Source organism: Canis lupus, chromosome 3, assembly GCF_011100685.1.
Source record: "Canis lupus familiaris isolate Mischka breed German Shepherd chromosome 3, alternate assembly UU_Cfam_GSD_1.0, whole genome shotgun sequence".
Lineage (NCBI taxonomy): Eukaryota > Metazoa > Chordata > Mammalia > Carnivora > Canidae > Canis > Canis lupus.
The window spans coordinates 15,725,670-15,752,841 of NC_049224.1; the positions used below are offsets into that span (position 1 = coordinate 15,725,670).

At 41.9% G+C, this 27,172-nt stretch overlaps 1 protein-coding gene across 8 annotated transcripts in view; it reads left to right on the forward strand.

Annotated features, from left to right (window-relative positions):
* The window catches only part of FAM172A (family with sequence similarity 172 member A), a 425,633-nt gene extending 399,419 nt beyond the window's left edge, over positions 1–26,214 (forward strand). For 6 of the 8 annotated variants that reach the window (XM_038532335.1, XM_038532328.1, XM_038532332.1 and 3 more), the window contains one exon: positions 12,176–12,459. In XM_038532335.1, coding sequence (XP_038388263.1) covers positions 12,176–12,444 — 269 coding nt within the window. In that variant the 3' untranslated portion in view covers positions 12,445–12,459. Of the gene's footprint in view, positions 1–217; positions 259–12,175; positions 12,460–26,149 lie in introns of those variants that run through there. The other 2 variants (XM_038532336.1, XM_038532338.1) reach the window with 2 other exon arrangements.
* Positions 26,215–27,172: the final 958 nt, after the last annotated feature.

Sequence of the window (27,172 nt, forward strand, 5' to 3'; positions counted from 1 at the left end):
TTGTATTTCCATATGCCAACGACAAGCTGTTAAAGATCCAGTTATAGTAGCGTCACCAAATATGCAGCACTAAAAAGCAAAGCTAAGATATATCATGTTTGAAGGTGCAACCACTCAACATAGTAAAGATGTTATTTCTCTCCAAATTGATGTACAGGTATAACATAATTCCTGTCAAAAATCTCAGTGAGATTTTTTTGTTGATATCAATTTCTAGAGTCCCAAGACCACTGTCACTTCTGATACCAACTGCAACAAGATGTCCCTAAGACTACCTTCAGGTTTGATCATTTGCCAGAAGTACTCACAGAACTCACTGAAAGCTGTTACATTCACAGTGACAGTCTAGTATAGCAAAAGGGTATATATTAAAATCAGTCGAGGAAGAGACATGAAAGTCACAGTGTAGGAAAGTTCCAAGGATGAGTTTCCAGTGGCCCTCATCCAGTCAAGTCACAAAGAGTGCTGTCTTCTTTCAACAACAGTGTGTGAGAATACACATGGAGTACTGCAAACCAGGGAAGCTCACCTGAGCCTTCATGTCCAGCTTTTCCTGGAACTCAGTTACATTGACATGGTTGGCCATCTGGTGGTACAGTGACTCTGGAAAATAGTGTGGCAGTATCTTTAAAAACTAAGCATAGAACTAATATATAGCCAGCAGTTGCAGTCTTGGGCATTTATCCCAGAAAAATGAAGATTATCTCACACAAAAATTTGTGCGTGAATGTTTATAGCAGCTTTAAGCATAATAGCCAAAAAACTGGAAACAACCCAGATGTCCTTCAACAGGTGAATGGTTAAACAAACTAGTACATCCATAGCATGGAATAGTACTCAGTAATAAAAAGGAACAAGCTATTGATACAAAACAACCTGGATAAATCTCCAAAGAACTAGGATGAGTGAAAAAGCCAATCCCGAAAGGTTACATATTGTATAATTCCATTTATGTACCTTCTTGAAATGACAAAATTAGAGAAAATGGAAAATAGATTAGTGATTGCCAGGGGTGTGAGAGGGGCAAGCAGGCATGGCTATAAAAGGGCTACATGAGTTATATTTGTGGTGATGGAAATGTTCTGTATCTTAACTAGAGCACTATCATATTCTAATACAGTTTTACAAGATATTATTTTTGAGGAAAGGTATAAAAGGGACACAGGATGAATCTGTTATTGCTTACAAGTACATATGAATCTACAATTATCGCAAAATAAAAAGTGTAATTATAGCTTAATTAATCTAAAAATGAATGTCAAATTCTCTAATAGAGAAAATGATAAAACCTCATTAAAAAGCATTAAAGATGATCTAAGTAAATGGCAAAATAGGTCATGTTCATTGATTGGAAAGTTCAGTATTGTAAATATATCAGTTCTCCCCAGATTGGCCTATAGGCTTTAGTACAATTCCAAATAATTTAAGTGACGTGGGCAATCTATAATAACTACTACGTCCTCCGTCCTCTCTGCTTTCTTCCTCCTTCTGTTGCCTGCAAAACAAACACGTTTGCTTTTGAAAGCCTGATGCAGCAGTACAAATGATGGTGTGGTTACAGAAGTTCATACAGTGGTTTATCTCTGTATTCAGAATGCCAGTAGCACTTTGCTTTCTAAATTCACAAGCTTTTACTGCCATGATCTTCTGTATGCCTCCTTTTCCTTAAATTCAAAATGGGAATTATCATTATGATAGTGCAAAAACCACAGAAAAGGTTTATGATCCTTTGCCTTATTATATTTTTAATAGCATTTAATAAGCATCAGTTTTCTGGTGAATTCTGTTCCAGACTGTTGTTTATATAACAAACATCTATTAATCTTCAACCATGATTCCTGGAATAAAATGTTTTGAAGCATTACCCTCCACCAAAGGTTTTGGAGATAAAGCAAGGTATTTTTCCTATATGAAAAACTAGGTAAGCAAAACAGGCATATGATAATAGAGTGTACACTATATACAAAATACTGAAACATAAAGAAAGGGAGTGGCTAGTATGGGGTAAAGCTAACCAAAGACAGCTTATTAGGGGAAGTAAATATTGAACTTGATCTCTTTTTTTTGTTTTTAAAGATTTTATTTACTTATTCATGAGAGAGACAGAGAGAGAGAAAGAGGCAGAGATGCAGGCAGCGGAAGAAACAGGCTCCACGCAGGGAGCCCGACGTGGGCCCTCCGTCCCGGGTCTCCAGGATCACGCCCTGGGCTGAAGGCAGCGCTAAACCGCTAAGCCACCCAGGCTGCCCTGAACTTGATCTTAAAGCAATCAGGCATACATCTTCTGAAATTTTTTATTATTCTAATGTTTTACTGATTTGTAAATACTAGCTATATTTATAGCAAAATGCCTGTGTGCCTTTGGCCTATCACAGCCTCTCTTAACTTTAGATCTCTTACCTGTGAAATGAAACTGTTGGATAAGATTTTATCTACGGTTCTTTCTATGTTTTACTCTTTTATATTTGGTTTGTTTCTGTCTGCATCTAAATTGAGACCAAGCCAACGACATCTTGGGAATACAAGCTCTTGAACAACTACAGTTAAAGTCTTCTAAGAGTTCCCAGTCCTAACACTCCTCTAAACCTCCTTTGAAGCTAGCAAATTGTATTTCCTAGATAAGCACATTTTAGCTAAAGAGATCTAGAAGATATTTGAGTATTTGTCAGTGCTTATCAGCTAGTCACTAATGGACTGTGGATCATCGCCTCATCAGTTTTTTAGAGTGAGTAAGAAAAACATTCTACTTCCTTCAGCTTCAGTTATAGAGTATCCAACTGTCATTATATTCCAATCTTAGAGGAATTTATTTCTTAACTCCAGAAGCTAACATATGTACTTCAACATAAAGGTATATTTATCAATCTGCATTTGACCCATCTCTTCAGAACTTTACCGTGATAATTTCTTCTTTGACTGAACTTCAGAATCACAGGTGTCCAGTCCCTGAGATTTTGAAAAAGTTTAAAAATGTCAATTAAGTGGGGCCTGGGGAGACAGGTGGATACTTACAGAAGAATTGAGAAATAAACTCAGAAAAGAAGGCTGGAGCCAGAGTGGAGAACTTTAAACCATATTAAGGAATTTCTACTTAATTTAACAGATCATGGAGAGCTACTGGATATTTTTGAACAGAGGAAGAGGCACATGACACAAATGATACTTTAGAATTTTTCATCTGATAGCAAGCAGGGTACAAGATAGAGGAGAAGAGGTTGAAGGCAATGAAATTAGGAGGAAGTTTCTGGATTCTAAATGATAGGTCATTAAATCTAGAGTGAAAACAGAGGAATTAGAAGGGACGATAGGGATTGGGAACACTTTGCTGAGGTCTAATTGTCAGGATTTGGTAACTGATTGGATCAGAAGGCTGGCCACAAACAAGGGGGGAGAAAAATCAAAGGTGGCTGAGAGGCTTTGAGCTGGAATAGCTGTGTCCATTCACAGAAATGAAGAACTGGGTGGAAAAGCCTACACGGAGAGTAAGCCCAGCAGTTTCCTCTGGACTGCTTGCAGAAATGAAATGCCATGACGGCATATTCCCCATCCCAGTACCTCCTCACCCCAGAGCCACAGTGTTAGGAAAATGCTTTTCCTAGTTCAACTCCATTTTGTATTCAGTTCTTGGAAATGGCATTTTATTGATCTCTTTCAACTCATACTGCGTATTACTATTACTATATTATTAACTTCTTTATGTGAACTAGCAGTAAGTGGATTTTATACTCCGAAGTATGTAGAGGAGTGAGCCTGGAGAATGCTCTAGAGGTGGGTGGAGTCAGTAAATGCAATCAGGAAGGATTAAATCCTCATTCTAACTCCCCATAATCCATTCACCTTTCACCACATACCAACCCGTATTCTTTTTTAAAATACAAGTCAGATTTAATTCTCCTTTGCTCAAAACTCTACAAACAACCCTTTCACTGCACTTGGAATAAAATCCAACCCTTTCGGGATGCCGGGATGCCGGGATGCCAGGGTGGCTCAGCACTTGAGCATCTGCCTTCGGCTCAGGGCCTAATCCTGAGATCCAGGATCGAGTTCCCTGTCGGGCTCCCCATAAGGAGCCTGCTTCTCTTTCTGCCTGTGTCTGTGTCTCTCATGAATAAAATAAAATGAAATCATTTAATAAATTAATTAAATCGAACCCTTCCATCATGGCCTTGGATAACTCCCCTGGCTTGGAGGCGGCCTACCATGAATCCTCTTCTACCACCACCCCCTCAATGCTCCAGTCACCCTAGCCTTTCAGCCTCTCAACTGTGACAAGCTTTTTCCCTCCTCAGCGTGCCTGCTCTTGTTGCTCCAGAGCTCGGCCTACGGTAGTCTGGCCCCAGACCTTTGGCTGGCTGGCCATTCAGGTCTCAGGTCAGAAGTCTTCACCCAGTCTAAACTGATGACCACCTCTCCTCATCCCCCCACCATCTTCCTCCATCTTTCTCCTCACATCCCCTTGCTGTGTTTTCTTCACAGCATTCTGACTCCGAAATTACCATGTTCGCCAGTCTACTTGTTTATTGTCTGTCTCGTGCACTAGCACACATGCCATGAGAGTGGAACCTTACATATCTTGCTCACCACTGCATCCTCAGCCCCAAGAAATAGTGCCTGGGATACAATACATACATGTCTGAAGGTATAAATTAACCCCAGAACCTCTGGAAAAACCATCTGCCCCAAAAAAATATCATTTAGAGTAGACTCCACAGTTGAGAGAAGAGGACCACAGAAGATTTGGATATTTGAACGAGTAAATGGTTTGGTTTGGTTTTAGTTTATTGTTGTTGTTGTTTAAGATTTTACTTTATTCATGAGAGACACAGAGGGAGAGGCAGTGGGGGGATCCCGGAATCATGCCCTGACCAAAGGCAGATGCTCAACCACTGAGCCACCCAGGTGTCCCATGGTTTGGTTTTAAAATAAGGAAAGTATTTTGCAGTTCATCCTCTCTCTCTCTCTCTCTCTCTCCCTCTATCTCTCTCTCTCTCTCTCTCTCCCTCTCTCTCTCTCTCTCTTCCCCCCCACCCCCAGCTCCTCCCCTTCCCTTGATACATGCAGAGTCAAACTAGCAGCCGTTAGTCATAGTTAACTATCTAGTAACAGAGAAGCCAGGAGAAAGAAGCCTGGCAAATACCTGTCCAGTTTTCCCAGCCCTGTTGGGCAGAGCACTATTTGAAAATGGAGCCCAGCAAAGCCGTTTGCTGATTATTGTGTTGGGAATAATAGGATTAGGAACCTGTACTTATGGAAATAACTATTTTTTGGTTCTTTGCATTCCCTTGTTCAGGGTTCTACCCTCTTACAATCCCTTAGTAAAGTTACTTTGGAAAATGACAAATGGAAACTGGAAAAGGGAGCCTTTGCCCACACCAAGGCTCAGATTTTTAAAGGGAAACAGCATCCCGGGAGGCCACAGTAGGAGTAGTACATGAGACAAGAATGAAAAAGAAAGCACTTCTACACCAGCTGTGTGAGTTTGACAGGCAATTGAAACAATAAAAATGTGCCATTTTTTATTGGTTAGGAGGTTGATTCGAGAGAGAGGTCTTCCAGGTTCCGTGTCAGAGACCCACGACCCACAGCTCCCGCAGGCTGTCTCTACCCTGCCTAAGAGTAAGTTTGCTTCCCAGAGTTGTCTTCCTGGGTCTTAAGATGCCCTGTGCCCCACCCCCACCCCACCCCTGACTCCCCTTCCATAGATGAGAGATCTAGAAAAGAAGCTGCAGGAGAGGACAGGATGCCGGAAGCTGCAAATGACCCAAAGTTTCTACCACTGAGCTTCTGCCTTTGTTTCAGCCTCTTACTTACTTGTGGTCAAGCTTGACAACTTGCCCTCAGGTCTCAACAGCATTTCAGCTTTGACCAGCATTGCGTTTTCCATGCAGTGGAAGGAGACCTGCCTATTTCTTACACAAGTAATTTGACACAGCAGTGCCCCATGTTAGCTCAGCTGTTCTTGGCATTTCCCTCACACAGTCCTAATGACCAGCTCACCCAATCCACTATCCCCAACAGGGGCTGAGTCTCACACTTGCCCCTTCTAACTTGGGAGAGACTCCATTAGGAACCCTTCTCTGTTCAAATATTGGTAAGTTGTGTGTGGAGGGGGTGGGGGGGGATTTCTAATGATGTTCTCCATAGAAGCTCTAGAATTCATTTCAAAATGAATTTTAGTAGTTAGATTTTATTTCTTTTGAGAAGGCACATTATTTTTCAGTGCTCTAGTATTTCTCTAATTCTTTATAACTCTCTAAAAATAACTGCTGCTGAGCTCATAAGTTCATTAGTTAATCCCAGTGGGACTCAATAATGCATATTACAGACCTCTTGATTTTTATAAATTAGATTTTCTCAAGAATTCCCTTACCTGTTATTATCAACATAGCTATATTGACAGGGTCTTCATTACTTCCTAATTGCCCATATTTCTTTTTCTTGTTAAAGATCAATTTTTAAAATCAAACCTTGTCATTTTGAAGGTATCATAGACATGTTATCTTGTTAATATTAATGTTTCATATCTTTCTAGGATTTTTACCCCCCTTTATCTTAGGAAACAAAATTTATTCATTACCTTTTGTTTTAAAAACAAATTATTTTTTTGGGGGGGAAGGGGATTGGGGAATGTCAGTGAGAGGGTAGGGGCACATGCTAGTTTCCCGTGCCCTGAAACAAAGACATAAAAATTATATTTTGTATTCAAAAGTGACTCTGTCATCAGTTATATTCCCTATTCTAAACCAGCCGTAAAATGTAAATTATGCATAGATTGTTGAAATTATTCCATGACCTTTTGGTCTATGACCATGTAGAATAAGGTGACTAGCAATAATTAGAATAGCGAATAGCTGACCAAGAAATTCTTCTAAATTATCTCTTTGGTGAGAACTTAGACTGTCCATCATTATACTAGTAAGCCTCGTTTCTGGCAAGTTTGATGTGGTGTGTGTGTATGTGTGTGTGTAATATCACTTGAAGAATGATTATTTGCTTTCCCAGACATTTCTTCACTTTATTAAAAGATTCGTTGAAAAGGTAAATAACCCACTTCTTCCTTTAAAGAAATTCTATTTACAGAAATTATATTTACATATAAGTTTTTAAGACATCTACTGCATAAAATGAGGTACAGCTTCAGGCTAGGCTACATCTGCCAAAGTAAACATCAGGATTTTGGCTGCTAACTCACTAGCATATTTTGGCATAGTTTTTGCCCAAAAAAATGTAAGCACTAAGATCAAGTGAAAGAGGAGTGTGGACAAGGCAGACTTGTAAGAAACACTTGGATTGAAGTCATCCCAGGAAAAAGTAAAGGGAATAGGCAAGAAGAAGACACAGCAATGTTTTCTCCTTTCTTACTTAACCCTATTCTTTGAGCATTCCATTCTCAGTGCTATTCCAGCCATATTTTGTTTAATTTCTAAATGCTATTATATAAATGTAGCCTCCCTCTTTCTCAGTTCCATTACAGGACACTTTTTAAAAATATATAGTCTTTGGGGAAAACAAATGACACATTTTAGCAATTTGATCTCTCTCATATCATTTACAGTCTCATACTTCATACTTAAAGTTTCTAATCCTTTTGACCATTTGTGCTATCTTTACCACTTTGAAATTTGCTACAGCCCACTTTTTTAAAAACAAGTGTAGATAAAGGATAGATATTCAGTATAGTATTTTATTGAAGATCTTCTGTCTCCTGCCTTTTGGTTATTTCACGGTGAATAACATCATTGACAAACCATATTTATGGAAGAAACATTAAGAGAAATAAAAGACATTTTCTACTTCGTACAGGATAAAAGGTAGTAGAGTATAGGGTTCAGATTTTAGGGAAAATTAATCTCTAATATAATAAAAAAAGAATTAACTTCATTTTTATTTAAGCTGACACTTGACCATCTAAATACCTCCCATTAAAACAAATATTACGCAGTGCTTTTACTATCTTGAAATGAATTCTAAAGATAACATGATCCACCTAGTTATAAGATAGCTAAATTATTATAATGCTCTAGTTAACACATAGAAGGAATAAAAGAAAAGTAACTCATAATAAAAATAATATGCATATCAATATTTTAAGTGCTCTGGAAAATCTACATAAGAAGGCATAATATAGTAGTCAGATACTTAGTCCTGTACATAAAATCACCATGGATTCAACAGCTACAAATGCAAGCTGATGCAGATGTGCTGATCCACAACTCAAGCTTCATGGGCAGCAATGCCATCAGCGATGAGGTTTTCCTCAAGTGGTAAACCACTCTTGGTAATTATATAAACCACTTTTGCTTATTAATAATCTGGGCAACATAAAGTACATCATTCCTTCAATTTACATGGTAGTCGGATTCCTCAAAAATTCTGTATGTTAAAAAGATGCCAAAAGTACTTTGAGATTATTTGTTAAAGACATCTAAATTCTAAGCCCATATAATTATAAACAGGGTTTTCAACTACAGGAGTAGCTGGTGGAACATTTGAAAACCATGTCCCTGGGTGGCTCAGTTAAACATCTGCCTTCAGCTCAGGTCATGATCCCAGCTTTGTATCAGGCTCCCTCTTCAGCAGGGGAGTCTGCTTCTCCCTCTCCCTCTGCCCCTCTCCCCTGCTTCTGCGCACACTCTCTCTCTCTCAAATAAATAAATACAATCAGGAAGGAAGGAAGGTAGGAAGGAAAAAGAAAAGAAAACAAAACATGTGAGTTGCAAAAACAATTCATCATACTCTATTGCCCTGCAAATTGCAGGATTTCCAGCTTCCCTGGCCTTCTTCTGCTAAATGCCAATAGTTCTTACAATCATCTTGACCACCAAAAATATCCCTACAATTTTGAAAATGCCCCACAGGCAACTACCATGCCCATTAAGAATCACTTATTGAAACTGGACAAAGGCACTTTTTTGTAATGAAGCACTGAGACCCTGTACTTTTTGATACTGAATTGATTCTATAGATTAGGAAACTGAATTCACCAAAGGTGAATTATCCAGAAAGAACAAGCCTGCCAATTCAAAAAGATACACAAATCTTTTCCTGTAAACCTGATGGGTATTTAATATGGGAAACCTTTTACTCCCTGTACTGTGGGAACCTCTCTAGATTAGGACAGTGGGGCTCTGAAAAGTTCATAGTCCCTAACAATAGGAGCTTTTGATTAAGGTAATACTGTGCTAGAAGAAATACTAGGAACCATATTTATATCCTTCAAATAACATGGTTATTTCAGAATAATTTTCCATATTGCACATCATTGCAGCTTATCAATAATGGCTGCTTTTTTGATTGGCCAAAATTTTCCATTTTTATATCCTTTTATGAATAGATAGTGTTTCTGCCCTGATGGAATAATTTTTCCTAAAGTAGTGTATTCTTCAACTACTAGAAAGCTGCTCTGAAAGTTTCCATTCTCCAAGCATTGCTTAGATAGAGGGTACTGATATCAATTTGTAAATATTGTCATTGAACTTTGGCTCGGACTTTTAAAAAATGGTCTCCAAACATGTTCTTGAAATGTGTACATGCAGCCCTAGGTGGATACACAATAACCTAATTTTCAAATGGTATTTTAATAAAATTATTAAAAACCGACTTCAAAAATTTTTGAAAAGAAAGCCATTTTTGTGTAAAATATTCACTTTACTACTCCTTCATTTAGGGAGAACTCTCCCTCCCCCACTTGGTTCTCTATAATTCCGTTTCTAAGCCACTTTTGCTTATTACCTTTACTCCTAGCAATTTCCCTTCCTCTGACAGAGCACACATTCTCATTATTTATACTCTTAAATTGCAGGGGTAAATGTTGAGAGCCAGTGCAGGTACTCAGTTATCTCAGGGACTTTGGTCTTTTCAGCCCAGGACTAATCAAGCAGAGAGTCATCATAAGCTAAAACTAAAAAGCCTTTGTAGTGATTTTATCACCAGGGAAATTTGTTCATCCTTCAGAAAGATTGTCACCAGGAAAGAAAAAAATAAAGGAGTTAAAATTGCTTCAGACCATTGACTCCTTAGGTCCCTCTAGATTCCTAGATTGAATTGGTTTTCAAGGGGTGGGAGGAATTATGAGAAGAATTCCCTGAGAAAGCTTACAAATTGATCATAGCCTTGATAACACTAGTAAGTGTAAGTGTGATCACTATGAAGGAAATGCCAAATGAGTCTGGAAGCATGGGAAATGAGAAGGAAAAGAAGACAATTAACACCTCTTTTTCCTTTCTTTCTTCCTTTTCTTATTGTTTTTGGGGATGGGTGTTGCCATGTAGTATGTATCTGAGAATAGTCTTTCAAAAGGAACAAATACAATGGATTTTAAAGCATTTTATCATTGGAAGTGCAATTAGTTATTACTATAACGAAACTAGATTTGCAAGCACCCATAGAAATAGGAATAGGAATTTCATAAACCTAGCCAGAAACTAGGCCCCTTGCAAATGTATCCACAGTAGGTTTGTCTGAGCATATTTACAACTGCTTGCTTGGGTTTGGAGAATATAAATGCCTCCAAATTCAAAAGAATTCAGTAAGATTGTCATATGAATAAATCAGCGAAAATCATAATAATAAATGTCTGGATGTTACATTTATTTTAAAGAACTTGAAAGTTTACACACCTATTGATGTGGGCAGGCATATATATATAACCCCCCCCTCCAAGAATTCTTTTAAGACTTGTCAAAAATCAAGTCAGGCACTTTAAGGTTTGCCAGGATGAACCTACACTTGTCTCTCTCTCCCTCTCCCTCTCTCTCTTCCACTGAGTAACACTGAAATTTGCCCAAAATGAGTAAGCAGACAGAGAAATGACCTCATTTTTTAATATGAATATAGTAGTGTTGGAGGACGTTTGTCAAGGATAGGACTTCAATACTGGATCATCGTTCCCAGGGCAGGTTCAATAGGCCAAATCGCAGAGGACAAGGGGAAGGAGCATCCTTGTGAGGCCTGTAAAGAGAGGGCTTCCCTACTAGGACCAGCTCCCACACCTAAGTCCCATGCACAGACTGTAGCTTTCTGCTCTCTGGTCGACTGCAGCCATAGCATCCTTATTGTTGTAACTCCCAGATTGTGATACTGTCACAAAACTGTTGCTAGGCAACAAATGTGGTTACCAGGTCTCAGCGAATAGCTGAAGGGGAAAGCAAAGTGTTGCACCATTGTAGAGTAACCATAGCAATGACCTACTATTACAGACTAAAGAATTATCATTAACAATGTTAAAGTATCAGACGGAGGCCCTGAATCCCAAGACTTCCAGGCAGTATCTCTGCATAATTGAGCGATCTGGGAAGAGATTTCAACTGTTTCAAAGCTGTTCACTCATTATTTTTACGGTAGAGTCTTCGCTATTATTTTTACTTCTTAATTAAAAAAAAAAAATTGTTAGGAAGAGACGGGTGCAATGGTATCGCCAGGAGCCGGAGCCGGTGAATGTCGTCATCTGTGCTTCGGACTCCGTCGCTGGTACCTGTTTGCCCGGGCAGGTCCCCCTTGAAAAACACTGTCCGTTATTAAGTCATCAGAGTGAAGCCACGGAGAGCAGCTGTACAGTAACATCAGGCTGTAGGGGACAGACTCGGCCTGCATCCTCCTGACCCAATAGGAGGCCTCGATGCTCCTTTCGCAGTCAGTGCTCCGAAGCACTTTTTCAGCTTTTCTAAGACTGTCCCCGAAAAATCTTTTTTTTTTTTTTTTTTTAATGGGGGAGCCTCCGGGACAGCGGCAGGCCCGCCTGTTTGGGGTCTGACCCCTCAGGAAGCGTCCCGCCGGCCCGGGTCGCGGGGACCCCGCGGGGAGGGGGCGGCAGGCGGGCGCTGCGGGCTGCGCGGGGGACCCCACCGGCGCGCGCGGGGCCGGGGCGGGGGGGCGGCGGGCTCCGGGCGGGGGGCTCGGGGGGGAGGGCGTGGCCCCGGCCTCCGGGCGCCTCGATTGGCCCGCGCGGGCCGGGGCCCCGGGGCGGGAAGGGGGCCGGGGCGGGGGGGGGGGGGGGCGCGGGGGCACAGGTGCGGCCTGCGGAAGCGGCGCGGGGATGCGCGGGGGGCGGGGGTGGGGCGCGGGGATGCGCGGGGCGGCCGGGGAGCTGGGGCGCGGCCGGGGAGCTGGGGGGGCGCGGGGCCCGGCCGCCTCGTCACCGGCTCCGCGGCGGTGTCCGCTTTGTTCTGTGTTGCAGGCACCGACCGTCACGAGCTGACGTCCTGGAAGAGCTTCCCGTCCATCTTCAAGTTCTTCAGCGAGGCGTCGGAGGCGAAGGGCGGCTCCCCGAGGCCGGCCCCGACGCGGCGCTCCCACCGACTGAAAGCACGAGGAGCTGTGAGGGGCGGCGGGCGCGGAGCGGGGGCGCGGCCGGGCGGGCCCCGGGCCCTCATTAGCTCGCTTTCCTCCCGGAGCAGGGGTCGTGAGACGGTCGGCTGCGGAGCGCGCTGCATTATTTCTAGATGAGCGCACCTGCCCCAGCGACGCGGGCGCCCCGGCCCCGCGACCCGCGCCCCGCGCCCCGCGCCCCGCGCCCCGCGCCCCGGCCCCGGCCCCGGCCCCGCGCCGCCCGCGCCTCCCGCGCCGCCCGGGCCGCCGCCCTGCCCCTCGGCCCCGGAGCCCGCGCGGTCCTACCGCCCGCCGCCGCGCAGCGCCGCCCGCCCGGCCCCGGCCCCGGCCCCCCTCAATCCTGCCCTTCTCCTTTTTCCCCTTTTTTTGCCGCCCCCCCCCCCCCTCCGAACAGAAGCAAACTTTTATTCTAGATTCCAGGCTCCCATTTTAGGTCGATTTTTCCCAAAGAGACTCTTGTTTCCTTTCCTTGCTTTTTCAAGGGGGTGCCCCCTCCCCCGCCTCTCCAGAAAAGCCAAATTTAAATTCAGAGCGTGCGCGCCCTGCTGTGCGGCGTCGCCCCCATCCCGCCCCCCTCGCGGCCGGCGCCGGGGAGCGCCCCGAGCGGCGCTGGCGCAGGACGCCGGACCCCCCCGCCCGGGAGCCGGAGCCGGAGCCGGAGCCCGCGCGGGCCCTGACCCGGGCTCGGCCTCAGCGAAGGCCCCGCTCACCCTCGGGGCGGCCCCGTCCTCGGGGAATGCCCAGCTCTGCCTTTAGAATGGACTCGACTCCTTCACCGTCCGAGGCGCAGGGAGCTCAGCGCTGTAACGTAGCTCGCGCGCTCGCTTTGCTTTCTAGATCTTAACGGGGAGAAAGTCTGTCGGTGACGAGGATCCTACCTGGCAGGCGGACCCCGAGCCCCGGGGGAGCCAGACCCTGCCAGGGACGGCGTCTCCCTGTCCTCGGGGGAGGGAACCTGTGGGCCGCTCCACCCTTCCCTTCGGGAAGGCCAAGTGAGGCCAAAATGATTCTGATTTTTAGTTTTCTGCTCCAACAGAAAGGGAAAGAAAGCCCTGGTCTGAAAGATTCGCTCCTCTCAACCCAGTAGTCCATGTCCTCTGCAGGGAGGGGATGGTGCCCTACAGCGTCAGCAGTTACTTTGATCCAGCTAATATCTGGCCAACACTGTGAAACATAAGAGGCAAAATAAGTTGAGATTTTTGCTGATTTTTTTTTAAATTCAAATATTGAATCTCAACATCATCAATTTTTAATTGAATTTAATTACTAGTAAAGATTCTGTTTCTAGCAGGTGAGGGTCGGAATTTAATATTTTTTCATCCTTTTTTAAAGTATATGCAACGATATACCTGCCTTATTTGAGGACATGATAAAATGTACCCAAAAACGACGGAGAACTGTCTGCCTCCTCAGAAAAATGACTTAAAATAACCACCTCATGGACAAGATGCTTTTATATGATGAACCGATCTCAGCAAGTTTTAAAACTGACAATATCTGTGTCTGGTATATAAGTACATTAATTCGTTCTTCTAGGTTTAATGATGGCAAATTAAAGTGATCTTTTTTCCACTGGTCATATATACACATCTTTTGATATTATTTTAGCAGAAACCGCATAAGAGGAAAAATCAAAACGTCATTTTATCCAACACCTGGATAACTTAATATATTGTAACCCAACAACGTCAAGCATGTTGGTCTGCAATCTTTTCTGTCTTAGAAGTAATGGTGAACTGTATACAATAATGATACCTTCCTTTGAGAGGATTTGAGAATTGATGTGGATTGAATATATTTTTCAAAGCGTTATAAATTGTGTGGTGTTTTCACTATACGAAAGTATTCGCAGGAAAACTAATTTTAGTGCTTTTTAAAAAAAAATCAGCACTTGTGCAGTGCTAAATTTATGACACGTGTGCACCTGAATTAGAGCAAAGTACATGTGTTCAGCTTATGCAGCAAATCACTCCTGTTCCTTCTCTGGAGTTTTCTCACTTCTCTTTTTGAAAACCTTTACTTGCAACCTGAGTGAATCACTGCTTAATTGCCTTTAATACTTTAAAACTGCTGGGTTGTTAGCCTTGTTTAACCATCTACAGAGAGCTATTTGCAAACTTAAGTTGTGCAAATGTAATTCCTACTTGTGGATCTGAGCTGCAGCAACCCGGAGAGAGCTAGGCAAACCATCTGAGACCTCCAACTGATAAGTGAGAAGATTCCTTGTAATGTAGGATTTTTTTTTTAACCTGTTGATTATGTGTCTGTTGATATAAATGTAGTAATAATCATCCACCTCAATTTTCCTGGAGTAACAACAATCGGTTGGTAGTAGCCCGCCTGCTTGGAGGCGACAAGTGTTAACAGTATTTCTGCTCTAATCTTCTTCCCATTCTGGTTTCTGTAGACAGGTTTTTAGAAGACTAGAGGCTTATGGTTAGGATGTAGGCTTTAAAAAAAAAAAAAAATTATATACCCAGTTCCTAGAGCAAACGGAATGGGAAGCAAGGAGTTGTTGATAAATCCGAGATTCAAAATAGTCCTGTTAAAACTTAAAAGCCAGATACTGGTTAGAGGACTTTATAAAGGTACCTAACCACGCAGCCATTAAAAGTTTTCATGGATAATAGTGGGGGGGGGGGGGGAGAAAAATCTATTTGTAATAATTGCTGTTTTCTCAAGTTTCTGCCTTGTGCTTCGACCTGGATTGCATTATGGTTTATACAAAAAGGGGGGGGGGAAAGTAAAGCACAGGACTTTCATATATATTATATATTTCTGTTTACCATTTTAAAATAAAAACAATTTTCCCAACAAGCAGCGGCGTATTATTATTGCTCAGAAGTTTATTTATTCGTGTACAGAGGTTAATAAAAGCCGAAACTTAAAAGGAATGATGGGACAGCACTCATCAATATTTTAACCCGTATAGCTCCTTTTATTACTATTACTGTTGCTGTAAGGTCACATCCTAACTTCACCTGCTTACTTACTATTTGGCTTGTACCGTTCACAAAGCTAACATTTTTTTAAGGTGTTTGTTTTTAGTATCTAAAATACCCTTAGCTACAAGGGAATTTGAATCCATTGTTATCATTTTATAAAATACCTATTAGTAATACTGTAAACAAATGTGTTTTCCAAAAGGAGTCTGATGACGTTGCATTGTTCCCAAGTCCCTGTATAGGTCCTTGATGTATTTATTACATGTAATCCAGAAATACCCTGTTTACATATATTTTATAGCTTTTCCTTCTTTAAAACCTGTAACTCCTTTGAGAGAATTTGGGTGACAAAAATATGTTTAATTGCATTATCAAGGCTAATATGTTCAATTTTTCCACATGTTTCTCTGGATTATCTGGAGTCTCGATCCAAACACGTGTGTGTCTCCTGTTACACCATAGTTTATAACTGTAAACTGACAGGTTCCTATGATCCTGATTAAGAAAGATTACTATTACAGAAAGTCTAAAAATTTCTCAAAAACTTTCCCCATGCCTCTAAAGGGAAAAATGCCTTTAAATAAATGTGAGACATTCTCATCTTTGAAATATGGGTGGCAAAAAAAAAAAAAAAAAAGGATAATGGTGGTTATTTTATGATTACTTATTAGGGGCTGTAATAATATAAAATAAAAGACTCCAGGAGGTACTCCCTTTCAAAAATTGAATACTTTCCTTCCTTCCTTCCTTGTATAGAGTGACTGAGTGGGAGTCTCTTGAATTGTTCGTCTTCCTTTTATCTAATATTCTATTAATCTCCAAAAAGATCAGTTTGAGTCTGGGAAAGGGTTTTTAATCAACACTTCACAGAGCTTAAAGCTACCCTACCTAAAGCGTCAGCTTTGTTAGGCGGTTTTAGATTTAAAGCATTGCAACTGTCATGCACTGTACTAAAAGTAAAGAATGTACACCAAGTGGAAGATGTTGAAAAGAGGGAAATAGCACAAAGTCGATTAACGGAGATTCGAGAATAGAAGTAGCCATCAAAGCATTCCAACGTTTATCTCGAAATCTATGTAGAGTTAAAAAAAAAAAAAGCAACAATGATAGTTTTAAACCTCACACTTAGGAGGGATGAATGTTGATTTAATTGATTCATTTGGATCAATGTTTTTAAAGTTTCACACCACTGATCTTTCATGTAGTGATGTCTTTAGCAGTCAGTGGTCTGACATGAGCCTTCTCAGATTTCATCAGTGGGACTCTCCATGACATCTAAAATTATGCAACAGCCTGTGCAGTGGTAACTTTGGAATTGGGAGACCTCGATGCCAAAGAGCATGGTTAGATTGAAGAACTCTTGTTAATTCTTAGCACAAAGGTTTTAGAGAGTGGTAATTGTGAATGAACCATAAAGGTTAAAGTCACCAAATATTATATATAGTGGGCTTTAATTGCTAGATAGGAGAAAGTCATCCTGAAAGTTTGACCATTAACTGGATACCATGCAGAGACCAGTTATTTTCCTTCTAATGTAAAAAAAAAAAAAAAACCTTGAAATTTGACTTAATCCATGAGGCCTTCCAGGCAACTTTTCCCAGCCCTTTGCCCTGAGATTTGTGAAAAACATTTCACTATATTCTTCGTATTGTTGGGTTGAGTTCTACTTGAAACAGACATGAAACATGTTTCTAGAAAGAAATCTAGGGAGGCCCTGCATTTTTCTTTCTAGATCATTCAGCTTTTCTTTCTTGGCTATTCCATAGGGTAATATGGGAGACTGTCATAGGTAAAATAATGTTGAACTGTACTTTGTAACCAGCCTGCAGTACCAATACAAAGAATCTGAAGTGAAAAGACAACCAACACCCCAAGAATGATATGTCTCTTTTTAAAGTTTACAATTTGAATAATGAACTTGGATAGAAACTTGGCAGGAAAACAAACCATGGCACCATCACATCACCAACCATTTTCACTTTTCTGTCCAATTTCAGAGTGCATGTGTTTGTGAGTATTTCACTAGATCAGTGACAGCTCTTTATTTGCATAATTATATGCTCTGGTCTGAAGAGAAAACTAACCCCCAAATTTCATGGGTCACCAAACTGCAACAATCAATGTTTTATCACGTATGCTAAGCAAAATCTAAGAAGCTATATGAAGTTTCTTGGGGAGTTTTTACTCCTCAGAAAATTAAAGAGTTTTCCTCTTCTGAATAGATTCAAAATCTTTCCAAGTTCTTTGTAACTGAATTCTGTTTGAAGGCAAAACTAGAGATTAACATGTAGATCTGGATCTTAGACTCACTAGCATTACTTCAAAGTGGCTTAAGAAGAGCAGCATTTTTGGAACACTAAACTTTTAAATTCTAAGTACTGCCCATGCTATAAGGAAAAAAATTATTGGTCTCATTATGATTAGTCAAAATGAAGCCTGAATTAACTACAATTGACTATAAAGTTGATTTCCTTCTTTGAGATAACTCAGGGTTTTTTTTAAAGACCTAATAGAAAAATATGTATATATGCATATGTGTGTACACACATGTACATGTACATACCCATCCATGGAGCATCCATATGCCCATCCCACCAGAAATAAACAATATATACAGCATGTGTATGTCTTTGCAGTGCCTGTGACATAGTGGGTACTCCATATATGTTGGTCATGAGGATTGTCTGTAAACTTATTTTCTTCTAAGTAAATTTTCATGTTCAAATTCTTCAAGGCACTGTCATAAATATTTTAAATGCCTCAAGTTCATTTGCATCTGTAAATTCTGTTTGTATATAATGTGCATGTGTGTGTAAGGTGGCTCTATTTCATTAAAGAAAAATTGATTTAAACTCTTGGTGTCTAGTTTGTAGGCAATCTGCCAGACTTGAAATACAATAGAGCATACAGACACATGCAGAGAGTGACTGTTTGTTATGGAGTTATTAAAATCCTGGAAAATATGTCTTTACCTAGGCACTTAAGGGATATACTAGGTGCATTATTTAATTCTACTGCAAAAGGACATAGGCATGAATCTCACTTGAAAACCTATAATGCATTACCCTTATATTTGAAGTGACCTGTTTGTAATGATATATTAACAGTTTCATTATTAGGCAATTCAACTGCCATCAAGAAAAATGTTAAGGGGGAAAAAAGAGACGTCCAGGGAAAAAGTTTAAGGATTGCATAGTTTTGAAGTATTTTATTCTATGAGAGATCTTTAGGTCAGGCATTAGAAATTTTCTAAAATATTCGTATTTTTTCAAGTGGGAAACTAACTTCTCCCAAGTTTTTACTCAGAGTTGAATTACAAATGAAAAAATTTTCTTTCTCTTTTAGTCTGAAAAACTTAAACATCTGCTTATCAGAAACGCCATCCACAATCACCCCATCTCACCTTCTCACTGCCTTACCAAAGTGTTCACCTAGTTATACTGCTGCACCACCCCCATCATCTACCTCCCCAGAAATTGCTGTTTGGACTGAAGGTCTCGGATTCCTCTAGGTGAAAAATTCCTCAGAATTGAATCTGTAAAGACAAATAAATAAAGTTTAGCATTTTTATCAAACAAAATGAGTTGGTAGGCAAATGAGTTAACGCTGCTGTCTAAGCAGTAAAGACTGAAGGGGGAAAAAGCAAGCGTAGAACCCTCCTAGATTACTGTTTAAAGATCTGTAGGTTGAAGACCTATATGTCTGTGAGTTAGATTAATTTGAATTTTCTTTTTTTAAGGTATAAACTCTTAAAAGGGAAATAAAAGACAATACCATATACCTAATTACTTTTTCCCCCTCTTTTTGACCTTTGTAGGAACCTTGCTGTGTAGGAGTTTCAGATAGGGCTCTCAGTTTTCTACTCTGCCTGGGACACAGAAAAATCTGTTATTTCCCACTGAATTCCACACATGAAGGGATTGACTCTGTAGCTGAAAGGCCTAGGCTATTTCTTTTTATCATTTTCATTCATTTTTGCTGAAGTACCACCTACTCCCACTGTGACTGAACAGGGTATTTCTGATCCAGTTCATGTACCACCAAAAAATTTTCCAAAGGTTTATTTTCTTCTTTGTTTTTTTTTAACCTTAATTAAATAAATGGCTCTTTTTCCAATAAATGTTCACACCTTCTCTACCTACTTAGATCATCAGGATTTACCAACTGAAGAAATATTGATAGTTTATTGTGGTGGTTTTGTTTTTTGGTTTTTAGTTGGTTTGTTGTTGTTTTCTTTTCTTTTCCTTTGCCTCAGTAAATTACTTAATATCATCCCCTGGAATAACCAGCTCTAAAACCAGCTCTAAAAATAACCCGAGCACAGAGTGTCATGATTTGGCTTTCATACAGTTTTGAAAGAAAAACCATTAAAATTGCATTGATCTCACAAATATTGATCTAGTGCCTGATATCAAATATCAAATGAGATGCTGTCAGTTGCTGCTGATCATTGTGTCAGATGTTTGAATTTTTGTCCTTTTCCTTCTTCATTGTCACATGGATTCAAGTTGCCGAGGCTAAGTAAGATTTTCATGATCAACACAATTCAGATAAATTTTTTTCCTCCTTTTCATATTTCTGGTTTAACCAAGCATAGGTAATAATTTACCTGAAATTTTGTTACATAATTTCATATATGTATTTATAGATAGACCCTTTAGAAAAACGTGTTTTATACAAGTGTATAATAGTTTATATATTTAAAGTTGTGTGTGTGTGTGTGTGTGTGTTTTACAAAAGTGTGATTGACCTACTAGGTAGGTTATGTTTCCATTTAGTTCTTTATACCCATTTTGAAATAATTTCTATCTGCATCCTCCTTTCTTCCTGGTTATCTGTCTTTTAAGAGACCAAATTTCTTTTAAGAGCATGCAGTTGTTAGAGTGCCATTTTAGAACTTAGAATGAAAGCTTAGCCATTTCAAATTTACACACACACACACACGCACGCTACAATAGGTAAGTCGCTCTTGTTATTCTTGCTGACAAAAATATAACTGCAGCATTTGGCCAGCGTAGAGTTAGGAGAATTATTTAAGTGAAATTGGATCTATATAGTTTTAATACTTTCTCAATAAATCCATGTTATCTAACAGGCTAAGTCATGCTCTGCTTCTATATCCTATCAAATCTGGAAATAGCCTAAGTGCCTTTGGATACGTGTGAAGTCTCAAGTCACCCTTTTTCTTCCCGCCTGCCTCTTTACTTTGTACAGAAAAAAAAAATGATGATTACATTACTTTGAAATATGGAACATTTTAAGGGGAAACCATCCCGTAATGACCAGCTAACGGGGCTGTCTGACTAAACAGTACAGACTGGGAGGTAGAGCAGAGCACTCCTAGAGTACTGTTTAAATTATACAGCCTCGTGCGTATTTTTCACATTCGCGGGAATTAAAAAAAAAAAAGAAAGAAAAGAAAAAAAATCCCCTGCCGCAGGAGTGGCTGGACTGTCTTTCCCCTTTTTACACCTGATCTTAGTTTGGGTCCCGCGAAGGGCAGCGCCTCGTGCCCAGCACCATGGACAGCGCCCGGCGCCCCCTCCCCGCTCCCCTCCGCCAGAACCCCGAAGTCGCGGCCCTCGCCGGACTCCTCGCCCCGACCACTCCCTCGCCGTAGGGAACTAGCTCTTGAAACCTTAGCATCTGAGCCCAAAGCGACAATGAGTTTAAAAAGTACACACTTTGTGGGTGGAGAATCCCGCTTGCTCCACGCCCGTGCTAATCAGTGAGCGTGCCCCGGAGTTGACACACCAGTCCCCCTGCTCCCCGAATTTGCATCTACTTTAGGATGAAAGCAGCGCCACTCTCAGCCCTTTGGGTGGTGCAGGGTCATCTCACCCCCCACGACCATTCCCTGCCTCGCTGCACCACCTCCCTTCCAGGCTCCAGGTGAAGAGCAGCTGCCGCAGGAGCACCTTCTCCCCGGGCTGGTGATCTGTGCTCCAGGAGGCGCACACGCAGCCCCCGGGGCCCCCGGTCCCCGCGGCTCAACCGGGGCTGCTGCTGCCGGGTGGGGGGTGGGGGGGCGCCCAGGTCCCGGGCGACCGCCGTGGGGGGGTGGTGCACGGGGCGCCCGCCCGGGGCGCGCTAAGGAGCCTGACAGCAACGTGCCTGACTCCCTCCCGGCCCCTACCGCTTCCCCCACTTGCAGACCTCACCTCCTACAGCTCCCAAGGTCCGCGTGTCTTCCTGTTTGGATTTTTATTTATTTATTAATTTTTTTTTTTTTTTTTTTTTTTTTTTACTGTCGCGTTAAAGTACAAGAACTGGAGATCATTGCCTTGTGGCGTCTTTCTCACTGCACCGTCTCCCTAGCAACCCTGAAGTCACCACTCCTAAGACAAAACTATAGTTTCCAAAGCTTTCAAATTGCACCTTGTTTGACTGAAACTCTCGCCTCACTTGTTGGGCTTTGAGTAAGATCCCTCCTCTCCCCCCTGGAACCCCAATCTTGTCATCTACTCCCTTGAACCGACTTTGAGGACAAAAACAATAAGGTTAGAGCAGGTGAGTCGGTCAGAAGCAAACTGGTACTAAATATTGATTGTGCCAATATACTTTCCAAACTAACTTCTTCCATAACTTTCCCAGAAAGGGCCAACAAAGAGAATTAAGGAGAGAACCCTTGTATTTTAAGTATTTCTTTTCCTCCTGTAAAATAGCCTCGATAAACCGCTTTCAAAATTGCTTTTGTAGAGTATCACGGGTTACCATGCATCTCAGGATAAAATTATTCTCTACTTGGCATGCCATTGCAGTGAAAAATTTCCTTGAATTCCTCACTACAGTAGCAATTTAGCTTCAAAACACTCTATTTTTCTATCCCTTAAAATATACAAACATTTTATTAAATATTTCACAGATTAACCATTTAGAGTGTTTTCTCACACACTGCTGCTTTCACAAAGTTTCCTCCCCCTCCCCTTTTTTAGTGTGCAGAATCACTGCTGAGTTCTCTCCAAAGAGAATTTTCCTTCATAGTTTGGTCATTCTTGCGGTCTCAAGAGTCGTTTTGCCCAAATACTCAGATAAGTCTCTGCTCCTAGAGAAACTCGGCCATGCTGAGAGCTATTTAAACTACTGATGCCACCCTGCTACGAAAACTGGGGAGAACGTGGGTGGACGGATGAAGTTTGCAGCTGAAGTGTGCAGGGTAGCAAAGGGACCTGTTGAATAGTAGTGACCCGGAGACTCGCAGATTCCAGATCTGAACCCTCAGCTGAAATAATCTCCATAATGTTTGCATGTCTTTGGCTGGTATATTTTGGGGGAGCTTACATCTTCGGATAAATGAAATATTTCATTCTCACCTTCCTAAGGTTCAGGAGCAAGAAAAGAGAATCAGGTGCAGGGAAGGACATGGGGTTTTCCTTTGTTGGTGCGGGGAAGTTGTGGAGATTTGGGGTGCAATATGTAACACTGAAACTCCTGGGTGCCTACCATTTGTTCTCACAATCTGGGTTTTGGGGAGTTTCTTTCCTTCACTGGGTATTTCCCTTATGACTTGGAGATGGGATAACTAAGATCTCTATCAGGTATTTATATATATATATATATATATATATATATATATATACATATATATTCTTGACACAGCTTCAGAATGACTTTTATGGGTTATTCCAAGTAAATTAGAAACCCTCATACCTGGGTGGATATTTCAGTACCTCATTGCCAGAGAAAAATGTAGAGAAAAAAAAAAAAGCATAAGAAGATCATTTTAAAAAGAAAGAAAGAAATAAAAACCACTGTGATTAGGTCCCCCTGAAAGGAGCTTCTTCAACGATGTTTGCTAACCACCTGTATGTGTTCGAAGAAACTTTATTTTACAGCACAGATAGCCATCCCCCCACTTTCACCCAAGCTTTTCCCTTAATTCCAATCCTACTCTTCTGTAGGATTGCTGCTGTCCTGTCCATTTTTTCCCTTTCAAAATCTTGTAAAATAAGTTTTCTTGTCTCCTGTCCATTTGTCAATGTCAAATATACACTGCCTATTTAGTTACAGAAAAGTGTGTATTTCATATGTTATAAAAGAACAGCCTTCTTTATTTGGTTTCTTGGAAATCAATAATCTCTTAAACACTTGCCAAGATCCCTTGGGGAAGGGAGAAATGTAAACAATAACTACCAAACTTCAACATGACAATATCGCTTAAAATCTGCAGGATGATCATTTGAATGCGGGGAGGTAGTGGAGACTGACTTCGGACTCCCGCGATTACACAGGAAGGTACCCGAGGTGCCTGATGCCCTCTCCATCCTCTGCAACTTACCCAAGGAACTGGATACCTTAAAGAGTCGGGAGGTAGTTCTAAATTTTCTTACAAGACAGCTGAGTAGCCAGACTGGTCCTCAAATAATTTAGCCAGGAGGCGACTGGATGACCACAGGGAGGTTGCAAAAGGCAGTTCCCCCCAGTAAGAGAAACACCATGATTTAGTCTTTCCTGACATAATTAAGGGCTTTGATAACACTCCTTTATTTTGTCTCAGGCAGTGAAAAAAAAAAATCACCTACTCCTCTGGCGAATGAAACTTTCAAGAAACTTGAAAATAAATCGAGTTTAATTTCTGCTTTTTAAAGTGAGTTATGTATGCGAGGAAATGGAGCACGAAAACAGCTGAGCTCCACGTTAGCTCTCCAGCATTTTAGCATTAGAAGGAAGACTACACCTCGTTTTCAACTTAGCCAACTTTTGAAATTACAGGTGTCCCCCGTAGATAATACCTGATTGGATTAAATTCCCAGGAGCTTCTAAATTAAGCTCTCAAGAAGATAAGAAAGTCTATGAAATCTCTTGAGGAAACAGTTAGGAGGGATTTATAAGCGTTTGAGGATCCGGTGATCCACTGGAAGCACAACTCACTCAAATTTGAATTTTCATGATCAACTTTCAACCCTGAGAAACAAGAGCCATTTGCTTAACTTAATCTGGAACATATGTTTGCAGCAGTAGCAGGTTTTTGGTGTGTGGCTGGGGCTGATCAAGTTGTAAATTTTCCGCTTTAGGTTTTCAGCGCCTGCTAGTTTCAGCCTAACACCTAGAGAGAGACTTTGCGGGGTTCTTCACCAAAGCAGCCAAGGTTTGATAAAAGGTTTCCAAACCACACAGCTCTGAGTGTTATTGATTTTCCCAAAGGTGGAACATTTCCCTACAAGTTAGTTCTCTAAATCCTAAAAGCAAGTAACAAGTTAAATTCTCTTTTGTTAAAGTGTTTGCAAGATGTCTGTATAGAGGTTGGGGTTTGGGTTGTTTTTTTTTTTTTTTTTTCTCCTTCCATCTCCCTTCCTCACCTGCATCCTCATCTTTAAGGGACACACAATAGTGTGGGAGCGGTGGGTGCAGAGAAAGTGACATCTTCATTCGACAAAACAATATCCAATTCTTTCTGGCTCATCTTAATTTTGTTCCATCAGAAACTTAGAACTATTGATTTTCTGTCTCTTTGTGCTTCGGCACAAAGGAGTTTTAAAAGGTGTTTTGAATATCTGAGAAGAGTCACTAGTGTTTGAAATAAATATACATTAGGATCCATAAATCACCCTTCCTGTGAAACAAGCTCTGTGTAGGCTTTTAGGACCAATATCAAAACACATCTTCTGTGCGTATGAATTTCAGTATTTGTGTTTTAAACAAATTATGATACTTTTAAATCAATTAATGGTACACCACAAATGATAAATGAGGGCAATAAGTTCCCTAAGATCAGCCTAATTCATCTTGAAATGGGAATGGGTAGTCATGGTGAAGTGGGAGGTGGACCCTGGTGGTAAACCTCAAGGACTGCAAATATCCACCTGGACCTGCTGATTTATCTTCTTCCTGAAAACCTCAATCAGATTACTGGAGGAAAAGTTACTCAAGTGCTTTCTGAAATGCATCACAAAGAGTAATTGAGCCATAAATATGCCCTAAGTTCAGGTGCAGAGTTTCACTGAATTTTAGGATCGCCCCGAGTAGGGTGGGGAGCTGCAACCTGCGCTGCCCGGCTCCGGGCGCGAGGGGTCAGACCCAGGGCGGGGGCAGCGCTGCGAGCCCCGGGCCCCGGGCCGGCTCCCCGATCACCCACGACTAGTTGAGAACAACGGTGCTGAGAAGCCGCTCGAAGTCTGAAGTGGAAGGTCCTGAGACACCGAGCGCCATCTAGCAAGCAAACTTAGAAGCAAAGTGCGCCGAGTCCAGCCCCGAGCGGAGACCAGGGAACCGGGGGGCCAAGAGGGGCCTGGGGGCGCCCGGGTCACCTGAGCGCCCCCCCTGCGGCGCCCACCCCTCGCCCCACCGGCCGGCCCGAGCCGACCTGACTCCGGAGGTGACACGGAGCCCTCTGCCTCCAGCTGAGGCTAAGGGGACAGCTGCTCACGGGGCTGCTTAGGGTCTCTAATTAGGACCAGCGGCCTTGGGGTCCCCCCGCCCCCCCAGGCCCCCCCAGCCGGGGGTCTCCCTGCTGCACCTTCCCTTCCAGCCGCGGACGGAGCAGCGCCTGCAGGGCTCACCTGGAGCTCACCTGGGGCTCACCTGGGGCTCCCAGGGCCCCCAGGGCCCCCCGCGCCCCGGAAAGCGCGTCGCCAGGCAGGCCCAGCAGGACTTGGGGAGTCGTCCCGAGCTTGCGAGGCTGCCCGGCGCCTCCTGCCAGCCCGGCCGAGCCACCCCTGAGCCGCACAGGACACGGATTTGCTTAACAAGCCACGGAAGGTCATGGAAGCCCAACGCTGCCTCCTAAACATAAACAGCACAAGCTCAGTCCTCTCTGGGCACCGGGGTCCTTTGGCTGAAGAGAAGTCAAAGGTAGCTCGGATGCTGCCAAACGCCTGTTAGTTTGTAGCTTGAGGGGAAAAACAGCACTTTTTCCAGTTTTTTTTTTTTCTTTTTAGGTTTAAATGATGTTATCCAATTGTATGAATATTCTGCGGACCTGGGCTAGCAGAACAAAGCTCCTGAGATTGTGATGCGAAGAAAGTAAAGAATAAGGAATAAACCTACTGGTTTCTGTATAGGCAAGAACAACATATTTCCCTTGGAAAGCAGTCGATCCGAATTCAAAAGACCAAGAAGTCTCCTCTCAATAATAGGTCTGCTTTCTAAAGTACTTCTGTTGATCCCTTCCAGAATTTTACTTTCAGATTGGGAGTGGAGGGACAGAAATCCAACGCACATATATGCTAGCCTTAAACTATCCTAATTTCCTGCTATTGATGATTGCCTTTGTCATAACTCATTGATTCACACTGTTCTTAGAACACAGAGCCGAGCTTGGGTTTTCTATTGTTCTGGCCCCTGCCCCAACCCCACACATACAATTTTTCCCAGTGAAGTGTTTTGGGGAAAAAAACAAAACAAAACAAAACAAAAAACCACTATCACCACCACCACCAACCAACCACAAAAGAAAGAAAGAAAGAAAGAACCCTTAGAAAATGACTATCACAACATTCCAGTTGAGTTTTAAATGCTACTCCCCCCTCAGGTTTACTTCTCAATGAAAACAGGCATAACAGATATGCAATAACAGATCTCTTTATTTTTCCACTATGCCATATCCTGGGCGAAACAGCCACATTGAGAATAAAGGAACCATTTGATAAGAATATGTTCAATGTGCTCATTAAAATATCTCCACAGGTTAGAGTATTTACAGAAAAAAAAAAAACACACACACACACACACAAAAAAAATCATAACCCCTCCTCCAACAAACCTAAGCCAATAAAGAGAGGATCTGAGAGCTTAATCGACAATTTCCAAAACATCTAAGACATTTCCACGAAACCTCCTTGCCTCCTGATGCCTGAAAACATATATGTAAGGCTCTCAGGATGGCAAGTAGATACAGTTCACATGCCTCGTCTTCCTCTAGGAAGTTCAGAGAAGTTCCCAGGCCAGTCTTGCCTCAGCTC